The sequence below is a fragment of the Anneissia japonica genome, unplaced genomic scaffold (assembly GCF_011630105.1).
Source record: "Anneissia japonica isolate Jap-2015-1 unplaced genomic scaffold, ASM1163010v1 scaffold287763_len296007_cov137, whole genome shotgun sequence".
Classification (NCBI taxonomy): Eukaryota; Metazoa; Echinodermata; class Crinoidea; order Comatulida; family Comatulidae; genus Anneissia; species Anneissia japonica.
In genome coordinates, this window is record NW_022698178.1 from 125,156 (window position 1) to 149,284 (window position 24,129).

Below are 24,129 nucleotides of genomic sequence, written 5' to 3' on the forward strand. Positions count from 1 at the left end.
ATATATATATTATATACAATTAAATATAATACCCTTTTGAAAAACTTATAGATTTTGCATATGCAGGTCTCCCTCAAAGACACCTTCATTTAAATACCACATCATACATACCTTCTAACTTGTTTTATTTGTTTTACTGGATATACCTTTACTGAAGGGTAATATATATTGTATTTCAGCTTCTTGAAAGTGTTTCTATTTTTTTTTTATTTAAAGAATACGATTGAAAACATCCGAAAACTTGCAACATTTATTGGATTGTCTACATCTGAAGCAGTTCTGCAAAAAACTGTCGAAAACTCATCAGCAAAGCGGACAAAAGAAGTCATGGACAATAAAACCGAAGCTGCAACACTGACAAAAGTGGGAGAATTTGTTCGCAAAGGTAATGTTATCTTATTCAGTAATTTCCTTTCTTGATGATATCTGATTGTGATGAGTGAGGTTAATGTTGTTTAGTGGTAATCTCGATATAACGATGATTGATGATTATGATGATGAATGAATATGATTGTGATGATGATGACTTATTTATTTATTTATTTATTCATTTCTATCACCCGAAACAAGGCCCGAAGGCCACTTCTAGATATAAAGTGTATGTGATGGTGATAACTATGATTAAATGACTGTGATTATGATGACTAAGATGATGATTATGATGATGATCTCGACGATGACGATGATGGTAATGGATGATGATGATTATGATGATGATAATGATGGTGATGACGACGACGATGAAGATTGTTATAGCAATGACGAAAATGTTAAATGATTATAGTGATTTTCTTGAACAGATGATAATAATAACGGTGATGATTTTAATGGTGATAATAATGTGTGGACAAAATCTAGAGCTTCTAAATTGTATAGTTTTATTTCTTATATTGATGATAATGATTATTTATTAAATGTGGGTTTTAACCTGGATAGGTTAGAAAGCCACATATCGTTTATTTTTTATTTGTTACAAATTCCCAATTTGTGTTTATACAGCTAAATCAATAGTAGTTTTAGTAACTATTCAGGTCTTTTGCTTATCAATCAGGCATTGTTGGTGATTGGAAGTCACTTTTTACCGTATCTCAGAGTGAGACATATGATGAAATACACAAGAAGTTCCTAAAAGAAACGGGATTAGTGATGGACTTTGAATAACTTTAAACGGTTTCCTTGGCTTGGAGGTTCAGGACTAAATATGGAGTTTGAATAGGCCTAGGCGATTATGAGAACCCGACGCGACGAGGTGTGCGTAATGGATCGTTTTTAACTATCCCCTCAGTCTGCAACACCGACATTCAACAAACGGCGTTGAACCGAGCGCTCACAAAAAACGGAGAAGTATTTGCATTGTCGTACAACGCAGTGTGAATATATATGAAATGATTATTTAATATTGAAAACTTATTAGGTTGATGAAAACTTTATTATGGTATAAAAATTATTATAAAACAGATGAATTTAAAATATATGTAATTTGCAGTATTCATAATATAATATATTATTACTGTTTTATTATTATTATTATTATTATTATTATTATTATTATTATTATTATATATATATATATCTTGTATTAGCAATTATATTGGCCTACATTGTTTCTCTGAGATCTGTAAAGGCAATTTACTACCACTCGAAAAAAAAAGACGCTTTCGGTGGCCTATATTTTTAGTAAAATTTGGGTAGGGGCCATGCGACGTGCAAAGCACATGCAGGTGTGGGGACGTGTTGCTTGATATAAACAGTATAAATTAGCTTGTTTTGGGGCACTGTACTTCCACCTTTGTCCTTCTTGTTTCTTCCTTTCTGGCTTTCTTTAAGGGGAGTGGGAAGCTGCCATGGTCTACCCCCACCCCCCACCCACCGGCCCTCTCGATCCGTTCAGTCTGCACATATTTTCACAAATATAGTGATTAACCTTGATTTTATGAAATCGTTTTTAAGATATTGTATTTCACAATTTTCGTCGTTTGATTAAATGTCAATACCACGCAACGCTATGTTACAGTTTCATTTTATGGTGTGTCTGCTTACACAAATTATTGTTTTTAAACATTTGTCACCAAACCTGTCACAGAATATGTGAATATGTAGGCCTATTTGAAAGAAGCGTGGCTCACCGTCATCCGTATTTCTTCTTCCGTTATCGAAGAATATTTTCCCTATTATTATTTTGACGTGTTTGATCATACATACTGTATGCTCAGTTGATTGTCAAATAAACTGGATTACCGGTGGATTATTATAATTATAAACTTCATTACGAAAAGGGGTTCGTAAGGGGTTCCTAAGAATGGGTTTAAAACATATTTCTTTCACATTTTTTTGGATTTTTAATTTTTATTTCAAAATTATTTAAAATCCTTGTTCTTTCTTTTTTTTAATTTTTAAATCAGGACAGACCATTAAATATAAGCTAGAATCATCAGACACATTTACTACCAAACAAGACACAATCATTAAGGCACATGTTAACGATATTCGAAACACACACGGCACACTTTTGAAGCACCAAATCTTAACTTCATTTTGATCCATCTAAATGTGCAGGCTAGCATAAATGATTCCCCATCCCTTCGCCGCCAACCCTTCCTAACTCACCAAACCCAACGTAGGCCTTGCAGCGTAACAGTACTATCCTGATGAAGCAGCCCCGATCGAATGGGCCCAATTCATACATTATGTTGCTTTTTAAACTGCTGCTGATTGACTCATTTTACTTTCCTTTCTCGGCTAACGACTTTCATACAATGTAATTTTGGAATAATACATATATGATTACAATATTTATTTAGATTCGCCTCTATGAACTCCCGGGCGAACGACATTAATACACTATAATTTAAGATTATTTGGATATACTGTATTAAATATTGATTTAGGTTCGCCTATATATATCAACATCCGCAACAACAAATCGGCAACCTGGATATCTGTGACCTGAGATGAAAGAAACTGTACACAATGTTAATTCAATTGAAAAAATATCTTTATATGTATTAAAAATATAAAATCTAAAACTTGAACACCATATAGAGGCCCTTAACTAGGTTCATGGGCTGTCTCTTATANNGGTAATAAACTGGTTAAAAGAAGTGTTTCTTTAATGAAAAAAGTTATGATAACTATACGACCACGGCAGTAAACTGGTCAAAGGGGGATTTGGCCAAACACCCATACCCTCGTTACGGACGGGCATGTCCTGTAAAATAAATTATTCTAAACAATATAAAAAACTAAACATATCATTATTATTATTATAATCAAAATGTATTTCATTTATTAAAAAGAAGGAATCGACTATACAAAGAGTGTTCCTTCAATTAAATGATGTTCCTTCAATTTATTCATTAAGCAAAAAGTAAAACTGTATATTTATTTTTTTTTTGGAAAAAATATAATATCTCTTTTTTTTTTATAAAAACAAAAATATTAAAATGAATAAAGAGAGATAACTTTTGGTCACTTATATTGTGCTGTTGAATATTTATGCTATGGTGTTCACAATATATCATTAATAATATTTTATACTGAATTATCAAATTGATTAATAGGCCTATGTTTAAAACATTTGAGGTGGATTGACTTCTGTTGTGTGTAACATCTTTTTCCCACATTTTTTTTTTTAAAATGACTATATGTTTTAATTTTTTTTTTTGTTTACACTTGGGAAAATATTTTAAAACCAATGATAACAATTAGAAAAGTAACAGAGAAATAAAAGTGAGTGAAATCCCACTAAAGAGAGCAAAAAAAAAAATGTAGGTCTATGTTGAATAAAAGTTAAAGTTGAACGTTGTTAATATCCTTCACAATAAAGACAAATTAACCCCCAAACGGGTAATGAAATAAAAACGTATTTGGAATAGGCCTATGAAAAAAAAGAAAAAAAAAAGAAAAAAGAAGAAGAAGAAAACATCGTATTACTTTGATTTTATGAAGATTATATTTAATAAAATATGTTAATATGATATAATGTGTAATGTATATTATATGATAAACATTTACAATTTAATATTGTAATGTATAGGCCTATTGATGTAAAGATGGTAACTTCATCTCGAAAAAGAAAACAAATAAAAATTAACATATATACTTATCATAAACCATATCGTCATTATTAAATTACTTGTTTTACTAGTATTTTTCCTTGTTTAGTGTTTATTTTATCTACTATCTCATATTATTGTGTCCATTTTTATAAAATTATATAAATATATAAAAATACAAAAATATTTTTATAAACCGGACAGGTACAAATAGAAAAGGTAACTTAGAGAAAAAAAAAAAAGAATTGAATAGAAAGAAATATTGTACTGCTTTGATTTTTACGAAGATTATTTTGAATAAAGATGGGGGTAACGCCACGAAAGAAAGAGAGTGTGTGTGCGGGGGGGGGGGGGGGGTGGGGGGGTTGGAGAGATTGAAAGAGAAACGTAGAACTATTAAAAAATAACCCGATTCTTGGTGGTATTAACAGGCGTCAAGGCCAAGCACACTCGTCCTACGAAGTGCATTCAGCTTCCGTGCAGGCCATTAGCTCAACCCGCCCTCGATAAACTAACGTTACGCTATCTCACTATATTAATTGGATTAACACATTATCAACGGATTAGTTGCCTTTTTATGAGGTTTTAATTGTTCTTTACCACCGAAAGTGCGGTATTCTAACGTTACCGTAGTTTATGGAGGGCTGGTTGTTTTTCTTTAGTGATTTCTTTATGTATTTATTCCAGAAAAACCAATAAAGAAAAGCGATCGCCACTTACAGGCATCTAAACAAGTAAAAATATACACAAAATTTTAAAATACCAATCAGCACATATTTCAAATTATGTCAAAAAACATATAGGCCTAATATAGGCATAACAAAAAACTTAACATTATTACAATAAAAAATGTAAATAGGTAATCACACAAACCTTTTGCCTTGGCCAATAAATACATAAATAAATAGGAAAATAAAAGATAAAAATAATAAAGTGTGTATATATTTATTTTTGTGTTAATAGATTTATGCACAAATTTAATTACATTCTTCTTCTAGTTGCATTTTATTCTAGGCTTATCACTGAAACTTTGCTTTCATCTCCATCAATAAATAAATAAATGCAATGAAAATTATTCATACAAGATATTGGTCTCGGCCCTGAAATTATGGCTTCTTAACGAATATATCCATTTAATTACAACGTTTTGCGGCCCTGGACTAAAGAGTCCTTGTTATTACCATGAGAATTATATTTTAATTTAAGAAAGCTGATGCTAAAGAAAACCTACCATAGCGCCATCTACATTTTTGAATCAGCAGCGGCGGCGGCGGGGTGGTGGTAACCAGTGGTAACTACTAACTCGGTGAGCGAAGTGGATCACGTGACATTTCAGATGCTGCTGTTTTGGGATAGAAAAGGGAAAATAGAAATCGATAAATTATTTGGATCAATTAATGAACGTAGTCGTAGGGCCTAGGCCTTGAGTAGTACGATGAATGGGCCTAGAATAACCACGGTGTCTACCCAGCAGTAGCAGACAGGCACTCTTGCCTTGCAGCAGGTGAGAGGGGAATCCGCATGCAGCTCATCCTGCCAATGCTGGAGCAGTGAAGTAGGCTGGTCCTTACTTCCTTGCTAGGCCGGGTATTTAAAGGCCTAGGCCTAGTAGTAGTAGGCCTAGGCTTGGCTTCTTAGATAGGGCCTAGCCTAGGCCATAGTGGCCCATTATCATGGCGACTTTGACTTTGTTGAGGCATTTTTGTCCGAATCTGAATAAATAAATAGGATATCCCATCTATATTTTTTATTTTTAGTTTAATTCTATTAAAAATATAGGCCTGTAGGCGCAGCCAGGGCCTATCTAGGCTAGGCCTAGGCCTATATATTTATTTAGGCCTAGGGTAGGCTTAGCCCTGTCTCTTATACACATCTAGATGTGTATAAGAGACAGTTAATTTCACTGTAAATGTGGTTGCGTAGTATATGATCATAAATACTTATTGATCCTAACAAGGTTGGAAAAAATGTTAAATGTTAATAATAATAATAATAATAATGATGATGATGATCTGTCTCTTATACACATCTAGATGTGTATAAGAGACAGGAGCTAAGCTGCTCTCACTTATCGGACCTAAGTGAGAGCTAAACTAATTCCTCCATGGTGAGAGTACCATCAAGAATCAGAACAGGATATCTCTTTTCCAGAATGCACAATTCAAGGGTCTACATTATTTTGTTAAACATTGCTAAAACTTACCGTGCTTTATTATACAGTGTAATTACAGTTTGGCGCAAGTCTCGTTTGTCTCTGACTTATTAAAACACATGAGAATTTTAAACTTTTTAACTATAATTATTGATTGTTACTTTCAACTATAATTTAGTGTAAACGTAAATATTTATATTGTTCATAATGTATACAATCTTGAGTTAGCCTATTTTTAATTAGCTATTTTTAATTTTGTTTTTCTTTACCTGATAGGCCTATTGCCACGAGGACACATTTGATTTTTCGTGGTAGGCCTATTTAACTTGTACGCCTATGTTACCTTATATCTCGTATATGTGTTTGGTCCCGCAAAGACTAACGTTATAATAACGTGACAGTTTGGTGTTCAAAACGATCCTTTGTAGTAATTTAAAACGTAAATAGCGTGACTAGTGTTGCTAAACCGTAATTTCTTCACGTAACCTAACCACAAAGTTCAGAATGTACGCAAACGTTTCTGTGGTTGCTGGGTGAAGTTTTTTTTTTGTATGATGATAACAGTGATGATGAGGAGGATGATGATGAGTAGGAGGAGTAAAAGGCGAAGAATGTGGCCAATGTATAGGCCTATATATTTTTTCTCTATAAAGCGCACTTTCGAACAGTTTTCATATCGGGTTCATAGGCTAGGCCTGTTTGTATATAAACCTCTTCTCTAGATTAACGCAAACGACCTCTCATTTATATTTATTTCTTCTGATTCTAGGAAAACCCAAGGCTGTCTCTTATACACATCTAGGTTTTGGGATAGAAAAGGGAAAATAGAAATCGATAAATTATTTGGATCAATTAATGAACGTAGTCGTAGGGCCTAGGCCTTGAGTAGTACGATGAATGGGCCTAGAATAACCACGGTGTCTACCCAGCAGTAGCAGACAGGCACTCTTGCCTTGCAGCAGGTGAGAGGGGAATCCGCATGCAGCTCATCCTGCCAATGCTGGAGCAGTGAAGTAGGCTGGTCCTTACTTCCTTGCTAGGCCGGGTATTTAAAGGCCTAGGCCTAGTAGTAGTAGGCCTAGGCTTGGCTTCTTAGATAGGGCCTAGCCTAGGCCATAGTCTGTCTCTTATACACATCTAGATGTGTATAAGAGACAGGCAGTAAACTGGTCGAAAGGGGATTTGGCCAAACACCCATACCCTCGTTACGGACGGGCATGTCGTGTAAAATAAATTATTCTAAACAATATCAAAAACTAAATAATGCCATTAACATATCATTATTATTATTGTAATCAAAATGTATTTCATTTATTAAAAACAAGGAATCGACTATACAAAGTGTGTTCCTTCAATTAAAGGATGGTTCCTTCAATTTATTCATTAAGCAAAAAGTAAAACTGTATATTTATTTTTTTTTTTTGGAAAAAATATAATATCTCTTTTTTTTTTTATAAAAACAAAAATATTATAATGAATAAAGAGAGATAACTTTTGGTCACTTATATTGTGCTGTTGAATATTTATGCTATGCTGTTCACAATATATCATTAATAATATTTTATACTGAATTATCAAATTGATTAATAGGCCTATGTTTAAAACATCAGAGGTGGATTGACTTATGTTGTGTGTAACATCTTTTTCCCACATTTTTTTAAATGACTATATGTTTTGGTTTTTTTGTTTACACTTTGAGAAAATATTATAAAACCAATGATAACAATTAGAAAAGTAACAGAGAAATAAAAGTGAGTGAAATCCCACTAAAGAGAGCAAAAAAAAAAAATGTAGGTCTATGTTGAATAAACGTTAAAGTTGAACGTTGTCAATATCATTCACAATAAAGACAAATTAACCCCCCAAAAGGGTAATGAAATAAAAAACGTATTTGGAATAGGCCTATGGAAAAAAAAAAAAGAAAAAGAAGAAGAAGAAAACATCGTATTACTTTGATTTTATGAAGATTATATTTAATAAAATATGTTAATATGATATAATGTGTAATGTATATTATATGATAAACATTTACAATTTAATATTGTAATGTATAGGCCTATTGATGTAAAGATGGTAACTTCATCTCGAAAAAGAAAACAAATAAAAATTAACATATACTTATCATAAACCATATCGCCATTATTAAATTACTTGTTTTTACTAGTATTTTTCCTTGTTTAGTGTTTATTTTATCTACTATCTCATATTATTGTGTCCATTTTTATAAAATTATATAAATATATAAAAATACAAAAATGTTTTTATAAACCGGACAGGTATAAATAGAAAAGGTAACTTAGAGAGAAGAAAAAGAATTGAATAGAAAGAAATATTGTACTGCTTTGATTTTTACGAAGATTATTTTTAATAAAGATGGGGGTAACGCCACGAAAGAAAGAGAGTGTTGGGGGGGGGGGGAATTGAAAGAGAAACGTAGAATTATTAAAAAATAACCCGATTCTTGGCGGTATTAGCAGGCGTCAAGGCCAAGCACACTCGTCCTACGATCAGCTTCCGTGCAGGCCATTATCTCAACCCGCCATCGATAAACCATAGAGAAAATATTTTCTCTATGGATAAACTAACGTTACGTTATCTCACTATATTAATTGGATGAACACATTATCAAGGATAAGTAAGAGTGTTAAACGGATTAGTTGCCTTTTTTATGAGGTTTTAATTGTTCTTTACCGCCGAAAGTGCGGTATTCTAACGTTAGTTTATGGAGGGCTAATCGTTTTTCTTTAGTGATTTATTTATGTATTTATTCCAGAAAAACCAATAAAGAAAAGCGATCGCCACTTACAGGCATCTAAACAAGTAAAAATATACACAAAATTTTAAAATACCAATTAGCACATATTTCAAATTATTAAAGACATATAGGCCTAATATAGGCATAACAAAAAACTTAACATTATTACAATCAAAAATGTAAATAGGTAATCACACAGACCTTTTGCCTTGGCCAATAAATACATAAATAAATAAGAAAATAAAAGATAAAAATAATGAAATGTGTATATATTTAGTTTTGTGTGAATAGATTTATGCACAATTTTAATTACATTCGTCTTCTAGTTGCATTTTATTCTAGGCTTATCACTGAAACTTTGCTTTCATCTCCATCAATAAATAAATAAATGCAATGAAAATTATTCATACAAAATATTGGTCTCGGCCCTTAAACTATGACTTCTTAACGAATATATCCATTTAATTACAACGTTTTGCGGCCCTGGACTAAATCCTTGTTATTGCCATGAGAATTAAATTTTAATTTAAGAAAGCTGATGCTAAAGAAAACCTATCATAGCGCCATCTACATTTTTGAATCAGCAGCGGCGGCGGGGTGGTGGTAACCAGTGGTAACTACTAACTCGGTGCACAGTGAGCGAAGTGGATCACGTGACATTTCAGATGCTGCTGTTTTGGGATAGAAAAGGGAAAATAGAAATCGATAAATTATTTGGATCAATTAATGAACGTAGTCGTAGGCCTTGAGTAGTACGATGACTGGGCCTAGAATAACCACAGTGTCTACCCAGCAGTAGCAGACAGGCACTCTTGTCTTGCAGCAGGTGAGAGGGCCGGAATCCGCATGCAGCTCATCCTGCCAATGCTGGAGCAGTGAAGTAGGCTGGTACTTACTTCCTTGCTAGGCCGGGTATTTAAAGGCCTAGGCCTAGTAGTAGTAGGCCTAGGCTTGGCTTCTTAGATAGGGTCTAGCCTAGGCCATAGTGGCCCATTATCATGGCGACTTTGACTTTGTTGAGGCATTTTTGTCCGAATCTGAATAAATAAATAGGATATCCCATCTATATTTTTTATTTTTAGTTTAATTCTATTAAAAATATAGGCCTGTAGGCGCAGCCAGGGCCTATCTAGGCTAGGCCTAGGCCTATATATTTATTTAGGCCTAGGGTAGGCTTAGCCTATATTCATTCATCATTAAATTTATTTTTATTTATTTATATATAATAATAAACATTAAAAACATTTTGTTAAAAATGGCAATGTACAGACAAGATAACAAACGTATGACTGACATACAAACTATCCTACTGACTATTATACATATTTCATTTACAGGTAGGCCTAGTCCTATATCCATTTAATTTAAGCATTAATAAAAACTTGCAATCAAAATATATAAAAGTAATTAAAGATTGATTTATATAGCAGAAATAAGCAAGGTCTCTATGCGCTCGACAATATTGCAGACAAAAAAAACAAGCAAACAAAAAATAAATAAACAACAAACAAACAAGCAAAACAAACAAACAGAAAATCAAACAAACCATAAAAAGAAATGTGTCTCAAACCAAGATGTCTTTGGCCTACGCCTCCCTAGTGACATTTCTGTTTCTGTAAAAAAAAAAAAAAAATGCAAATGCAAATAATCCCTTTCTGTGCATTTCGCTTTTGTCCTTGAGTAAGCCACTTTATCTGCATTGCTTCTCTCTCCACCCAGGAGTATAAATGGGTACAATGGTGGGGTTGCTTGCTCCTGTCCTGATTACAGCACACTTAAGCATGTGGATCCAATGACCTGGGACAGAAGCACTTCGTATCTGCAAAGAAAGGCGCTACTATATAAATAACCAAATAATATTATAATAATAATGATACAACTTCTTAAACATCAGAAAAAGTTATAGGAGCCATTACCGAAATAAAGAAACAGGGATGATTCCATTATTTTTCACTATGTCATTCCATTACTTTCTTTTATGCTCGGGATAAAAAAAAAAAATCACATTTTTGTGACCTTGTTTTCACCTTTTCTTCCGAAAATGTTATTATCTTTCTTCGAATATTATGTACCATTCGACTAAAATTTATGGTGATCCATTCATTAGTTTTTGCATAATCTTGCTGTACAGACAGTCAACAATGAGTACATCCTCCTTTGAGGGAGGTAATTAACAAGTCAAGAGGTAGTCTACTGTGTCGGTGCAGTACATCTGAACCGTTCACATACTGAACAACAGTTGTTACTGTCAGTTTAATTGCATTCTTTTCATTCAACCGATGCTCAGAAATACTTGTATACACGAAAACCCAGTTGGCTACGACTGCAGTTGTATAGCATATTGATCATACTTTTTGTTTTATACCCGGAGGTACTAGATTTTACACATTATAATGAGGCCTAATACGCCTTCAAGTTAACAGTCTCAATCCCCTCTTTGCCTTGGTTAATATCCTTTTCTTTTGAAGTTAATATTTGACAATGAATTCATTGATTACTTTGGGTATTTCTTAAATCTTTTGTCCCGCTGTATTAGACTATCAATGGGAGTTGCCAGTAGATCTACTTAGGATAATAGAGGCCTTTGTTTGAGTGGTGTTTGTCTGGCTATCATTTCTCAAGGTAAATGGTTGAACTCAAGTAATGTACTTCAGGGGGTCCCAAGTCTTCCCAAGTCGCAGGAGTCTCCTAGAAATCATGATGGCTTCCCGCAAGCAAGCAAGAATCTCCTGGAATATATCAAGTTTTCCACAAAATCATAATATTTGCAAGTTTTTACTACTTTATTATCAATTGTCTCACGGAAAGTGAGTGCTGATGGATATCACCGTGCACAGTAAACTAAAATCAGATGCAAAGAAAGCTCATTTAACCAGATCTCCCAGAAGCAAAGTGGGTGTCAAAAGTTCAGAAACACACATACTCACACATTCACACACTCTTCCATGCTTTTTAATAATAAATACCTGTAAATAGTATAAACGGGAGGTCATTCATTGTATCATGAGTTGTCAATATTTCCATTATGTCATTGAAATGAACACCCATTCTTTTGTATACTTGGTTTTACAGTGTTATAACATACATGAACATCACATGCATTTGTGGGACAAAAACACCTTTATTCGTGGCACTTTTCTGCTCGGTCAGTTTTTAAGTTTGATTGACATTTTGGAAAGGTCTATTCTGCCAAGTAAAAGGCTCAGCTATGCCTATAACTTACTTCTCTTCAGTGTTAGATTTTCCAGCTGAATCATTGTGTAATGTTCCACAGAGGGGTCCATTGCAACTCCTTATTTCAAGGTGTACCATGATAATGCACACCTTCCAGTCATCAAATTAAAAAGATTCACCAATTGCGTTATTTGTAGTTGCCATGGTGATCATTTTGTAGCATGAAGGAGCAAAGAATATTTGATATGTTACTGTCGTCTGTACAATACTGTCAACATTAGCAATTGAATTTTAGTATGAAAATATATTCATAACAGTTTTTCTTGTTCTGTTATCTCTCTTCATAGATTGTGTTTATGTGTGTGATAATTCAGTACAGTACTGTTTATGCAAACCTATTTATAATCAATTCCCAATACTTCATACAAGTTCAAACAGACGAAGATGACGACAGAACAAACATTAGTTGTTGAGTGAACGTTAAGATGCCTTCAACATCTGGTGGTTGTGGTGAGCAAGGTGGAGCCCTTCATCTGGATAAATGTAGGGATAGATGATACTGTACAATTGTTAACATTATTTAGGTGTTATACGTGTGGCTGTTTAATCTTATTTCCTGTCACCTACAGTACTCTTTGTTTTCTATCATAGTTGTTTTTGTTTTTTGTTTTTTGTTTTGTTCACTTGGACTTGACAATGCATCCATGATGGACTCTAAACTTTGATCCTTTTTTGTCAATAAATTTGTTGTGTTAAAGATAGATATTATTTATATTATTTAAAGTCTCTCTCTCACTGAAATTAGAAAAAAAATCTTTCAAGTTTTGAAATGTCATTCTGTACCATGCATTATTTTAACTATCTAATCAAAGTTATTTTTACATGCATTACTTTTCTTTTAAATATCTACACAAAGTGTGAATTATGTTATTAATTTTCTAATACAATTTGATTTGAAGCTACAGTATATTATACATTGTATTGAAGCATTGTTAATACTATTTACCTTGAGTCAAAATACACATTGTTGTAGTGTACACATACCACCGTCCCTGTCATTTAGTCTAATATTTACTTGTTTAATTTGATGCTTATTCCTATTCTATTGATTAGTAAGTTTCAGGCAAGGCCGCATAGTTGGTTTAATAGCAACGGCTTGATATAACATTTAGCACTTTCTTGCCACTTTGTAAAATTTACCTCTTGTTGAATTTAAAATTTTTTTTTGCTTTTAGCTGAATATGTAAATTCAGGTAGTCAAGGAGCTGAGCAGATGGAGGCAGGTGGAGGTGATGAGTATGACGATAGCAGCAAATTTCAAAATATAAAACAGCCTCAAACAAGGAAAAAAACAAAGAAACGTAAATCACTCATATCATTAAATGTCTCAGCTTCTAAATATGAAATTGGTAAGTAGTTATTAATTATTTAAATTATTTATACTTAATTTAGATTAATTTAGCAGGCCAATGATTGTACTGTAATTGTCATGTGACCTTCAGGTAATCATTCAGTATCCAATCAATAGTAGTGTAAAATTACACAGTGTGTTGGTGCCAAAATTTCTGTTTCTAATAAAATGATTGGCTCTTTTCCTCTATAAATGAAGCATGTATATTTAACATATTTCAGGCGTCAGCTTCTTTTTCTGTAATACCAAATCTAGACTGTCCTGTTTGGATTTGGCTTATTTTAGTGAAACTAACCATGTGTTCACTTTGACCCCACCCTCTTCCCCCCCCCAAAAAAAAGGAGTTTGAATGCGAACAACCCACTTATTAAATTATCGGCTTAAGTATAATGTTTGGCACTGAATTTATTATCTTTCAGTACGAAAAGTTGCAGAAGAATTTGGCAATTTAACTAGTGCAGATGATGATCCTGCATGGTAAGTTTAAGAGTATAGCTTCAACTAATACCTAAATCATTCATAGTTGCAACCAGGCTGGCTGGAAAAAAGTTTTTTAGCATCCGACCATAAAAGTTGTCTCAATAAAATGCCACCAGCACCAAATGTAATCTGTACACTACAGTATATAGACCAACAGTTTATTTTTTTATTTCATTCCCCCAAAAATGCCTCTAGAAAATTTATGATGCCTCCGACCGCTGGTCATGCAGTTGCACACTTTTTCCCTGGTTGCCACCCATGGCACAATTGTTGTAAATTTTCCAGAACTTACTGTTCAAGGTGATGCCTAGTTAAAATTTTGAGATGTTACACCATCTCTTGTGCGTAATAGTATCATAAATATTCTGGATTTGTATAGCCCATAATGTCAAAAGGACCTTTAAATGTACATTAACAAAAAACGAAAAAAAAAAAAAATTATGAGTTTTAAAATGAAAATAATCAAAAGAAAGTCAAGCAGTGGCTTCCAACAAAAAGGGAAGGTGAACTTGAGACATCCTTTCAGTCTTAATTTTAATTCAATTTGGATTTATAAATTGGATTTTTGCGGTGTGAAACACATAAATACACCAATGATGAAAAACGAAAAATTTGAAAGACTTATTTTTTATTTTGGGGTCTTCGGTGGTGAATTGGCCAGCAGTAGTCCATGAGACGATCCCCTGCTTCTTGCTGAAGCGTGTATATTCCCTAACTTGCACATGTCTATATTGCTCGCCAGTGGCTTGTCTCTTCAGCGTTGATATTGAAACTTACAGAAACGTAAAAAATAGTAAGTTAATCCAGTAATTGAAAGCAAATGTATTTTCTCACCACAGTTTCTTGTTCTGGAATGATACAGCAGTATCTAATGAGAGAATAGCTGAATTGAAGCCATACCAGGTCAGAGGTCAAATTAATTATCATATTTTTATTGTTTAAAAATATCTATAGTATAGTGCGCTACTTCAATCTTTGTAGAGGTCACAGAGAGCTATAATATTTGAACAGTTTATGGAACACATTAATATTATTTGAAGTAGGTAGTCATAAATATTTGTTATTTTTCCGAGTGTGCATTTTGAGATAATTGCTTCCATAGTGCATGATGGAGTGGCAAAAATAATTGGACCACTCTGGCTACATGACATGCCAATCAAATGCTTGGAATATAGTGCATGAAATTTAATGGTAACCAATACATTGAATACTCACCAAGGATATCCTGTGAAATTCAAAGGCTTATTTCTGTTGGGGTCCTTCTAGTGGTGAATTTGGCAGTAGACCATCCCTACTCTTTTCTGAAGACCGTACTCTGTTCTTCAGTGTACCCAGTGGCCGTACTTTACATGGGACCAAGTGCCCTATTGACACTTGAATTCTGCCCCTCCAGCTGAAATACTGACTACAAACAAGGAGAGCAGCAATTTGAATTGATCCGGGGACCAAAAGCCTTCACGACCCTGCGCCAATTTAACCGACTGAGCTATGCTAATCTCAATTTATTTTTTCCCCAGTTAAATTAAACGTGAATACTGGTTTATATTTTGTATCAAATAAATAATTAATATTCATGTCAGGAATAATATTAGTTGAATTTTTATATCCCTGCACAAGGACAAGGAATAATTATAAGTGGATGTGAAAACATAAATGCTTATGTTTGTCCTTCTAGCGAGTTAATCACTTTCCTGCTATGGGGGAGATCTGTCGGAAGGACTGTCTCGCAAGGAACCTAGCAAAGTGAGTTATTGCAAATCGCATTATAGGTTCTCTATGGTATCGTGCCTTTAAAGCTTGAATTCTGGTTGGCAAATTGATAAATAAAAACAGACATATAGAAAAAATACATTTTTGAACACACACACTTTCATCTATATAGTACTCCTCCTCAGGCTTACAGGCCAACAATAAAATGTTAATTTTATTTTACTTCAAAATTAGTTTTAGCTACAAGCGGCAAGTTTGGAACATGAAGTATAGAAAAAAATCTTGCCAAAATTTTGTTTGTTTTTGAAAATTCCTACTATACTTTTGGTATACTGATGATGGACTGAATGTTCAATCAAACAATCATGTCTTTCAATGTTGTGATAGTTGACAATGTCATTGAGTCTGATCAGAATTGTCTCTTAAGTCTGACAGACAAATATCTTAAACCCTGTCCACAAAGTCTCTGGTAGGCATCTTGTATAGGGACATGTTCCCTTTTTTGCCTACCAGACTCATTGCATTGTGAGTGAAATAAAATTATGAAATTATGAAAGTATCAAGATTTATGTTAAAATTTGAGTGAATTGCCTATGAATGGGTGTGATGATGTCATATCACATCTATACCTGGCATGATGATGTCATATCAAACCTGTAAATGGTAAGATCACTGCTGTTCATCACATACATATTGCTGTTATAGGCGAAGCTTTTATTTGCTTCAGTGTTTGTAGAAATATATTGTAGTTATGATTGTAATGTTTTTAGGATGATGAAGGTACATCCAGATGAGTACAACTTTTCACCAAAGACATGGATCTTCCCAGCAGAGTACAGTTCCTTTCAAACCTATGTGCGTGAATTAAAGCGCAAGAATAAGAAACGGACATTTATTGTGAAGCCCTCAAATGGTTCTATGGGACAAGGGTAGGGATGGTTCAGATGTTTACAATTATTTTAATAGTTTTTAATGATACAGTTATAAAAAAATGTTTAGGTAGTCACAGACCACGCCCATACACAATTCAATACAATGATGCTGCAAGTTACGGGTTATTCTTCTATCTATCTACCTACTTACCTACCTAAAAAAACATAACTTTTTCTCTACTTATTTTATTCTTCCTGTTTTAAATTCAATTTTCTAAGATTTCACATCATATACTCTGTGACATCATGGTGGATTCAAATTTATTTTTTGGTATTAGATTAATATGATACTAAGTAACTGTTATTAAATACTGGCATCAATTAGGAATGTAAAGAAGTTTAAGCATTGTATGCTGGTATGTTCGCCAGTCTATGAATCTAATGATAATTGATGATGAATTTGCTCATTGATACTTGGAAAAGTGTTTAATATACATCGTCTATTTCGGGAATAATTACCTGGATAACTGACTAATTGCCATTGTTCCCAAAACGGAATACCACTTCGAAAAAAAATGGAACAGGCCGACCCAAGACGCCTCGTGTGAACTGTCTCCCTAACAAACGTCCTCATTCCCTAAAGATCGACACGATCACGGCGAGGGTAGGAAGGGAGGGAAGGTTATCCAGGTAAGTACCTCACTCATAGACTACCTACATCACGATTGATTTGTGTATTTTCTGATATTTTTACTGTTTATTTTATTTTTAATGACATTTATTTTGTTTTAAATAATCTATTAAATTTACTAATAACTGTTGTTATTTGATTATCATATAAAATTGTATGTTATTTTGTACTACTGTGTGTTGAAAAGCATCTAAAATATTAATGTTTGCAACAAATTTTTTCTTGTTTTCCAAAATAGTATTTCTTTGTTCCGGAATGGAGAGCGAATCCAACAGCAAGATCACACTATTGTTCAAGAATATCTAGATAAGCCATTTCTTTTGGAAGGATTCAAATTTGACTTGCGCATATATGTTTTGATGACCTCATGTGACCCCTTGCGAGTGTTTCTTTTTAATGATGGGCTTGTGAGATTAAGCACGGAAAAATATTCAGCACCGTCGGATACCAATGTGGTATGTTGGAATTTTGTGATGCTATTATTGTTTCAATTTATTTTTAGTATGTATAACTTAGTATAACTTATTGTTATAGGAACATTGTTTATGAAACCATAGGTATATTGGCTGAGAAGATATATTGGGGAAATTGTAGTTTACATAAAGAAATTTTGTTATGTATTATCATGATGTGTATGTAGGTATTAGAAATCATGTTTATTTACTAAATGTGGGAATGTTTTATTTGAAACATTCATAATACTTGTTGCATGGGAGTTTTGTCATTGTTTCCATAAGTACAAAAAACAATGTTGTGTTATCCTCTCACTCCTGAAAAAATGCCAGTAATAATGATGCATTTAAAATTATAAAAAAAAAAAACAACAAAGCACAATGATTATGATTTTTGGATTACTGTTCACCCTCCAATTTAAGACTGTTTTAGGACCTGAAAATTTAATGTGGCCTCAGGGTTTGGTTTCCACTTGCAGGCTTGTGATAAAAGAAATGATTGTTATTTGGTTCTTTGAAAAAAAAAAATAAATTAAAGGGGTGTCGAAATTAGAGGGGTCACGATTTGGATAATGCTGTGTCTTTTGCTAAGACATCTTCTTGGGTTGTTAGCAAAGATGATGTCTTAGCATAGTAATCTGAAAAAGAAAAAAACATGTTCTAGGGGAAGGTGTTTGGTTTAGTGGTTTCATGCAAGGTGCAAGCATTTCATGCCATAATAAATCCTTACCTACAAGTGGGTTTTGGGCCTTTTAGGTGATTTCAATAAAACAATTAAAAGAAAAAAATGTATTGCTTGTAGCACTCACCAACTCTCAGCCACGTAGCTTGTTGTATTTACATTCTTTCCTAGTATTTGTCACATCAATACTTTGGAATTAGTAATTTCAATTGTATGTTGATATTAAACTAATTTATAATTTATATTACAGGACCAATTGTACATGCACTTGACCAACTACTCCATAAACAAAAGAAGTGAGAACTTTGAACGTGATGAAGATGTGACCAAAGGTAGCAAGAGGTCAATTCAGTACTTCAATGAATACCTAAAAAGGAATGATTATGATGTTGCTGCCATCTGGAAGAATATTGCTGTGAGTTAAACTTTTTAGTTTATTATTTAAAATAATATATTATTTTTTGAATTCCAACCAGAAACTAATCGCAATAAATATTGCTAATTTTCAAATGTTTTTTCTACCAAAATCCTTAAATTAATTACCAGCCATTGACGGTAAGGGTCTAAGCAAAAGAATACAGCAAAGGGCATTTAACTGTTCATTCATTGACAAGGAATTTTTTCACATTCACATTTTGAATTGGAAGTTAATAACTTTATATGTAAATATACGAATTAAGAATTGAATCTTTCAAATTTTTAAGCTTGTGACATACAGTGCATTAATGAACACTAACAATAGTAGATTTGAGATTATACTTATTAAATTTTATTTGTTTTTCATTAGCTCAACCCGCCCTCGATAAACTAACGTTACGTTATCTCACTATATTAATTGGATTAAACACATTATCAAGAATAAGTACTGAGTGTCCTCGGATTCAATTATGGGTTTTGTTGTTAATTGTTCTTTACCGCCGAAAGTGCGGTATTCTAACGTTAGTTTAAGGAGGGCTGGTCGGCCTAATGATACCACCGACATCATCATCATTGCCATCACTCTGATTTTGCCCGTCTGTCTTCTCTCCTGCTTTGCATCCTCCAAGTTATCTTTTATTATTCGATCATACAGTAACATTTCACAATTATGTACCCCTCCATCCGAACAGAGTTCCTAATTGAAAAAACTTGTAATTTTGAAAGTTTGAATTTTCATAGCATCTGAGTGGCGAGGGTAGGCCTATGCATAAGCTGCATAGGGATAGGCCTACGCATTGCCATGGGAGCAAAATTTTGTCACAAAATATGACTGTTTTCTGCAACAAAATAATGCTGTGCAGAAGCCAAAATTATCTTACTGTGGTGTATTCATTTTAAGTTATTTACGAAAACTTGAACATTAATAGTAAAAACAAGTGTTATTCCTGATGGTGACATAATTAAATTTGAATTGAATCCTAACACGATGGTGTGCATTTCAATACTCCAGTGTATACATTTTTAAGTGTTATTCTTTTCATAACTAAACCCAAATTAGTTTAGCACACTAGATTTATTCATCCGAATAGCGCCCTCAATGACCAAGAAGTAAAGGTTCTGTATTCCTACTGTATAGTAGCTGCGTGACCAAGCATGGATGGCTCTAATTAGAATTCATCTTATCTGAATATGATTGGTATTTTTTGCTTTAAAGGAAGTTTTATGTTAATTTATTGGTTTAAAAATTTTCTTTCTTGGTTGATATAACATTATATTATTTTTGAAGATTGAACTTTCAAAGTTTTCAATTTTATTGCCCTACTTTATATAGCTGTACATCATGCTATGTTGTTTCCCCCCCTCCCCATTTTCGATGATTTGGTGATGATCTCTGCCTTAGAAATGGCCGATATCGTAAACTTTAAATGCTGATTTCTCTTTGCCACATTTATTGAAAAGCAACACAAGTAAGTCAAAAAACCCAGTGACCTAGTAACACAGTTCATAAGGATGTAGACAAGCTTTTTTTTGACACTTCAGGATGTGATAAACAAGACATTGGTTGTAGCCGAACCACATGTCCTGCATGCATACAGGATGTGTAGGCCTGGAACATCAGGCAATGATTACTTTGGCCCAAGTTATTACTGTTTGTTGTTGCTCTGTGATTGGCTGTGCACTGTTTCTAAGTGAAGCGAAAAAATATGCAGCCCATCAAAAGCTCAGAAAAATTGATTGCGGGAATAATTCGCCAATACTAGTGAAAAAATTGTCTGCTTAGTAATTTTTTAAAATTTAAATAAGTAAATGTACTGAAAAAATAAAACAAACATACTTACTTAAAATAAACTGTGGTGGTCGGCAGGCTGCATACAAAACTTACCTTACACAGCCAATCATGTGTTTGTACATGTCGCTCACCGGCGGCGGTCGATTCCTCTCCTGCACACACAGTCAGTGCATGGCGGTATTATTCTCAATAATACCTCCATGGTCAGTGCGAGCATAAATTCATTTAATTAGCCCTGACTTAATTCTTGCGGTTCTTTCGTACCATGTATTTTACGTAATAGTATAATAAATATTTTAGTATGTTAATAAATAGTAAGTTTGTTTCGTGGTAATTTCCTACCATTTATTTCACGTCAAAATTGTTAGTATCCTTAGTACACTTTACATCGTCGGTACACAAACAGTGAACATGTGGTTATTATCCATCAATGCCTGCCGCTGCCTTTGGTAGCTGTGCGCAGAGAGAGTGCATCGATTCACAGTTCAGTACACACGACGTACACGCTGCCTGCTATGTAATGAAACTGTATTTTTTGTCGCCCCCTAGGAAAATTCAGGAGTGCTATTGACTGCTCTCCTCGCATCATTTTGAGGAGCGCGAAGGAGCACCGGCGCGATCGCGCGCCTTTTAAATCAAGGTCTGACTGAGTGTTTAACACTGGTGTCCTTGGATTCAATTATGGGTAAAAGGATTAGTTGCCTTTTTTTATGAGGTTTCAATTGTTCTTTACCGCCGAAAGTGCGGTATTCTAACGTTAGTTTAAGGGGGGCTGGTCGGCCTAATGATACCACCAACATCATCATCATTGCCATCTAACACTCTGATTTCGCCTGTCTGTCTTCTCTCCTGCTTTGCATCCTCCATGTTATCTTTTATTATTTGATCATACAGTAACATTTCACAATTATGTACCCCTCCATCCGAACAGAGTTCCTAATTGAGAAAACTTGTAATTCTGAAAGTTTGAATTTTCATAGCATCTGAGTGGCGAGGGTCGGCCTATGCATAAGCTGCATAGTTATAGGTAGGCCTACGCATTGCCGTGGGAGCAGAATTTTGTCACAAAATATGACTCGGATTTTACTGTTTTCTGCAACAAAATAATGCTGTACAGAAGCCAAAATTATCTGCACTTACTGTGGTGTATTCATTTTAAGTTATTTACGCAAACTTGAACATTAGTAGTAAAAACAAGTGTTATTCCTGATGACGACATAATTAAACTTGAAATATTGAATCCTAACACGATGGTGTGCATTTCAATATTTGGAGTATACTTTCTTAAGTGTTATTCTTTTCATAACTAACCCGAATTAATTTACCACACTAGATTTTATTTATCCGAATAGCGCCCTCAATGAACAAGAAGTAAAGCTGTTGTATTCCTACTGTATAGTAGCTGCCTGACCAAGCATGGATGGCTCTAATTAGAATTCATCTTATCTGAGTATGATTGGTATTTTTTGCTTTAAAGGAAGTTTTATGTTAATTTATTGGTTTTTAAAAAATTTTCTTTCTTGGTTGATATAACATTATATTATTTTTGAAGATTGAACTTTCAAAGTTTTCAATTTTATTGCCCTACTTTATATAGCTGTACATCATGCTATGATGTTTTCCCCCCTCCCCATTTTCGATGATTTGGTGATGATCTCTGCCTTAGAAATGGCCGATATCGTAAACTTTAAATGCTGATTTCTCTTTGCCACATTTATTGAAAAGCAACACAAGTAAGTCAAAAAACCCAGTGACCTAGTAACACAGTACATAAGGATGTAGACAAGCTTTTTTTTTGACACTTCAGGATGTGATAAACAAGACATTGGTTGTAGCCGAACCACATGTCCTGCATGCATACAGGATGTGTAGGCCTGGAACATCAGGCAATGATAGTGTGTGCTTCGAAGTCCTTGGATTTGATATATTTCTTGATAAGTCACTCAAACCGTGGTTATTAGAGGTGAGATAAAAAAATGACTCGTCTTCCTTCCTATAGATGAGTAATTATTGACACCTTGTTTATTATTATTATGAACATCAAAGATCATTGTTATTATTTGTTTTGATCTAAGTTTTTTTTATGTTATTATTTTAATGATTGTATATGTTTTTACAGATTGTTATTTTAATCTGTTTTTATTGATTGTTATTTTATTGTGTTATTTATTTTTGTTTAGATTTTAACCTTTTTTTTACCAGGTTAGAATACATAAAAAAACAAAAACATTTTTTTCTTATTATTAAAATGGCTTAAAATGTAATTGCTAAGTTATATTATTAGTTGTTTGATTGTTATTATTTTTTACTAGAATTGCCCAGTCTGATGCGCAGGCAGACTGGGTTTCGTTTTAGCATTTCCTTCTGGCAACATTTCAAAACACTACTGTGACAAACGGTTGGGCCGATTTAAATCAAACTTGGTTAGTATAACTGTGGAAACCTTCTATACATGGGGTGTTTACCACTTGGGGTCAAATATCACACTGGTGATAATTTTGGTTACGGTGTTCAGAAATTTTGGGTTAAAGGTCATTAAGGGGTAATTTTTAGCCCTTGCACATATGCATTGGCATAAGGCAGAGTCTTTAAGGTGATCAGGGATTTTTGGGTCAAAAGTCATTAAGGGTTCATTCTTATCTTTTTCTGGCAACATTCAAAATGCTCTATAAGTGGGAACTGGTTGGGCCGATTTCAATCAAACTGTTGACTCCTCCCAACATATGGTGTTCACTGCTTGGGGTAAAAGAGCGCATAGTCAAAACTCCAAAATTAATGTCTACTTCTGTCACAAATAACATGTCACAGTCTTGTCCTTTGAGCTAAGCCAATGGATAAATGAGCACGTTCACCTTGTGCGTACTGATATAGATAGAGATTGTGACACCTAAGATCATGGTCAGATTTTCCAAATGACCCAATTGAGCTCAGATTTACCAGGAATTAGCTGACTAACTGGGTTCTAGTTCTATTGATCATAGTTCCTACAGTAGTTGTTATTGTCATATGTGGTTGTTTATATTGATTCTTTAAAATTTTTTAAATATTTATTCTATCCTAACAGCAATCTCAAATATAGTTTTAAGCAAGTGAAATTTATTAAGAATTAATTAAAAGTATTTTCAATGGGAATATTATTGCTGAATTTTTGTGTCTTATTACTAGAAGAAGCAGGAATGCATTTTAAATAGGAATATTTAATTTTTGTTGTTGCTTTTTTTTTAGATTAATAGAGCGCCAAGCTTTGGTACAGATGAAAAGATTGATCTTGAGATTAAAAGTGGTTTGCTGTATGACGCCCTCAAACTGATCAACATGCGACCGTCCGATAAACGGAAAGGAATGGCAGCTCAAAAGGCGGAGTCGCGTCGTAGACTATTTAGGCCAAGCAAGAGATTGGATTTAGATCTAACGGTAAGCGTAAACACAAAACAAAGTTCTAAATAAGTTTAGTCTTGGAAGGATGTGAACATGTGCTCCTACATA

The 24,129-nt window shown here is 33.7% G+C and overlaps 1 protein-coding gene and 1 long non-coding RNA gene across 7 annotated transcripts in view; both read left to right on the plus strand.

The window, feature by feature from the left end:
* The first annotated feature begins 180 nt into the window (after positions 1-180).
* On the plus strand, positions 181-2,001 carry LOC117102433. Its single transcript, XR_004444414.1, has 2 exons — positions 181-385; positions 1,052-2,001. It is a non-coding gene; the product is annotated as an uncharacterized LOC117102433 (long non-coding RNA).
* Positions 2,002-5,323: 3,322 nt separating this feature from the next.
* LOC117102428 (tubulin polyglutamylase TTLL7-like) overlaps positions 5,324-24,129 on the plus strand; it is a 39,734-nt gene continuing 20,928 nt past the window's right edge. Inside the window, exons 1-13 of one of the 6 annotated variants that reach the window (XM_033242685.1) lie at positions 5,326-5,399; positions 7,010-7,220; positions 12,484-12,679; positions 13,372-13,545; positions 13,967-14,024; positions 14,867-14,930; positions 15,703-15,770; positions 16,508-16,666; positions 17,539-17,755; positions 18,685-18,849; positions 20,394-20,472; positions 22,530-22,606; positions 23,869-24,057. In XM_033242685.1, the coding sequence (XP_033098576.1) occupies positions 12,622-12,679; positions 13,372-13,545; positions 13,967-14,024; positions 14,867-14,930; positions 15,703-15,770; positions 16,508-16,666; positions 17,539-17,755; positions 18,685-18,849; positions 20,394-20,472; positions 22,530-22,606; positions 23,869-24,057 (1,308 nt within the window). In that variant the 5' untranslated portion in view covers positions 5,326-5,399; positions 7,010-7,220; positions 12,484-12,621. Of the gene's footprint in view, positions 5,560-7,009; positions 7,221-9,568; positions 9,591-9,686; positions 9,789-9,812; positions 9,843-12,483; positions 12,680-13,371; positions 13,546-13,966; positions 14,025-14,866; positions 14,931-15,702; positions 15,771-16,507; positions 16,667-17,538; positions 17,756-18,684; positions 18,850-20,393; positions 20,473-22,529; positions 22,607-23,868; positions 24,058-24,129 lie in introns of those variants that run through there. The other 5 variants (XM_033242684.1, XM_033242686.1, XM_033242689.1 and 2 more) reach the window with 5 other exon arrangements.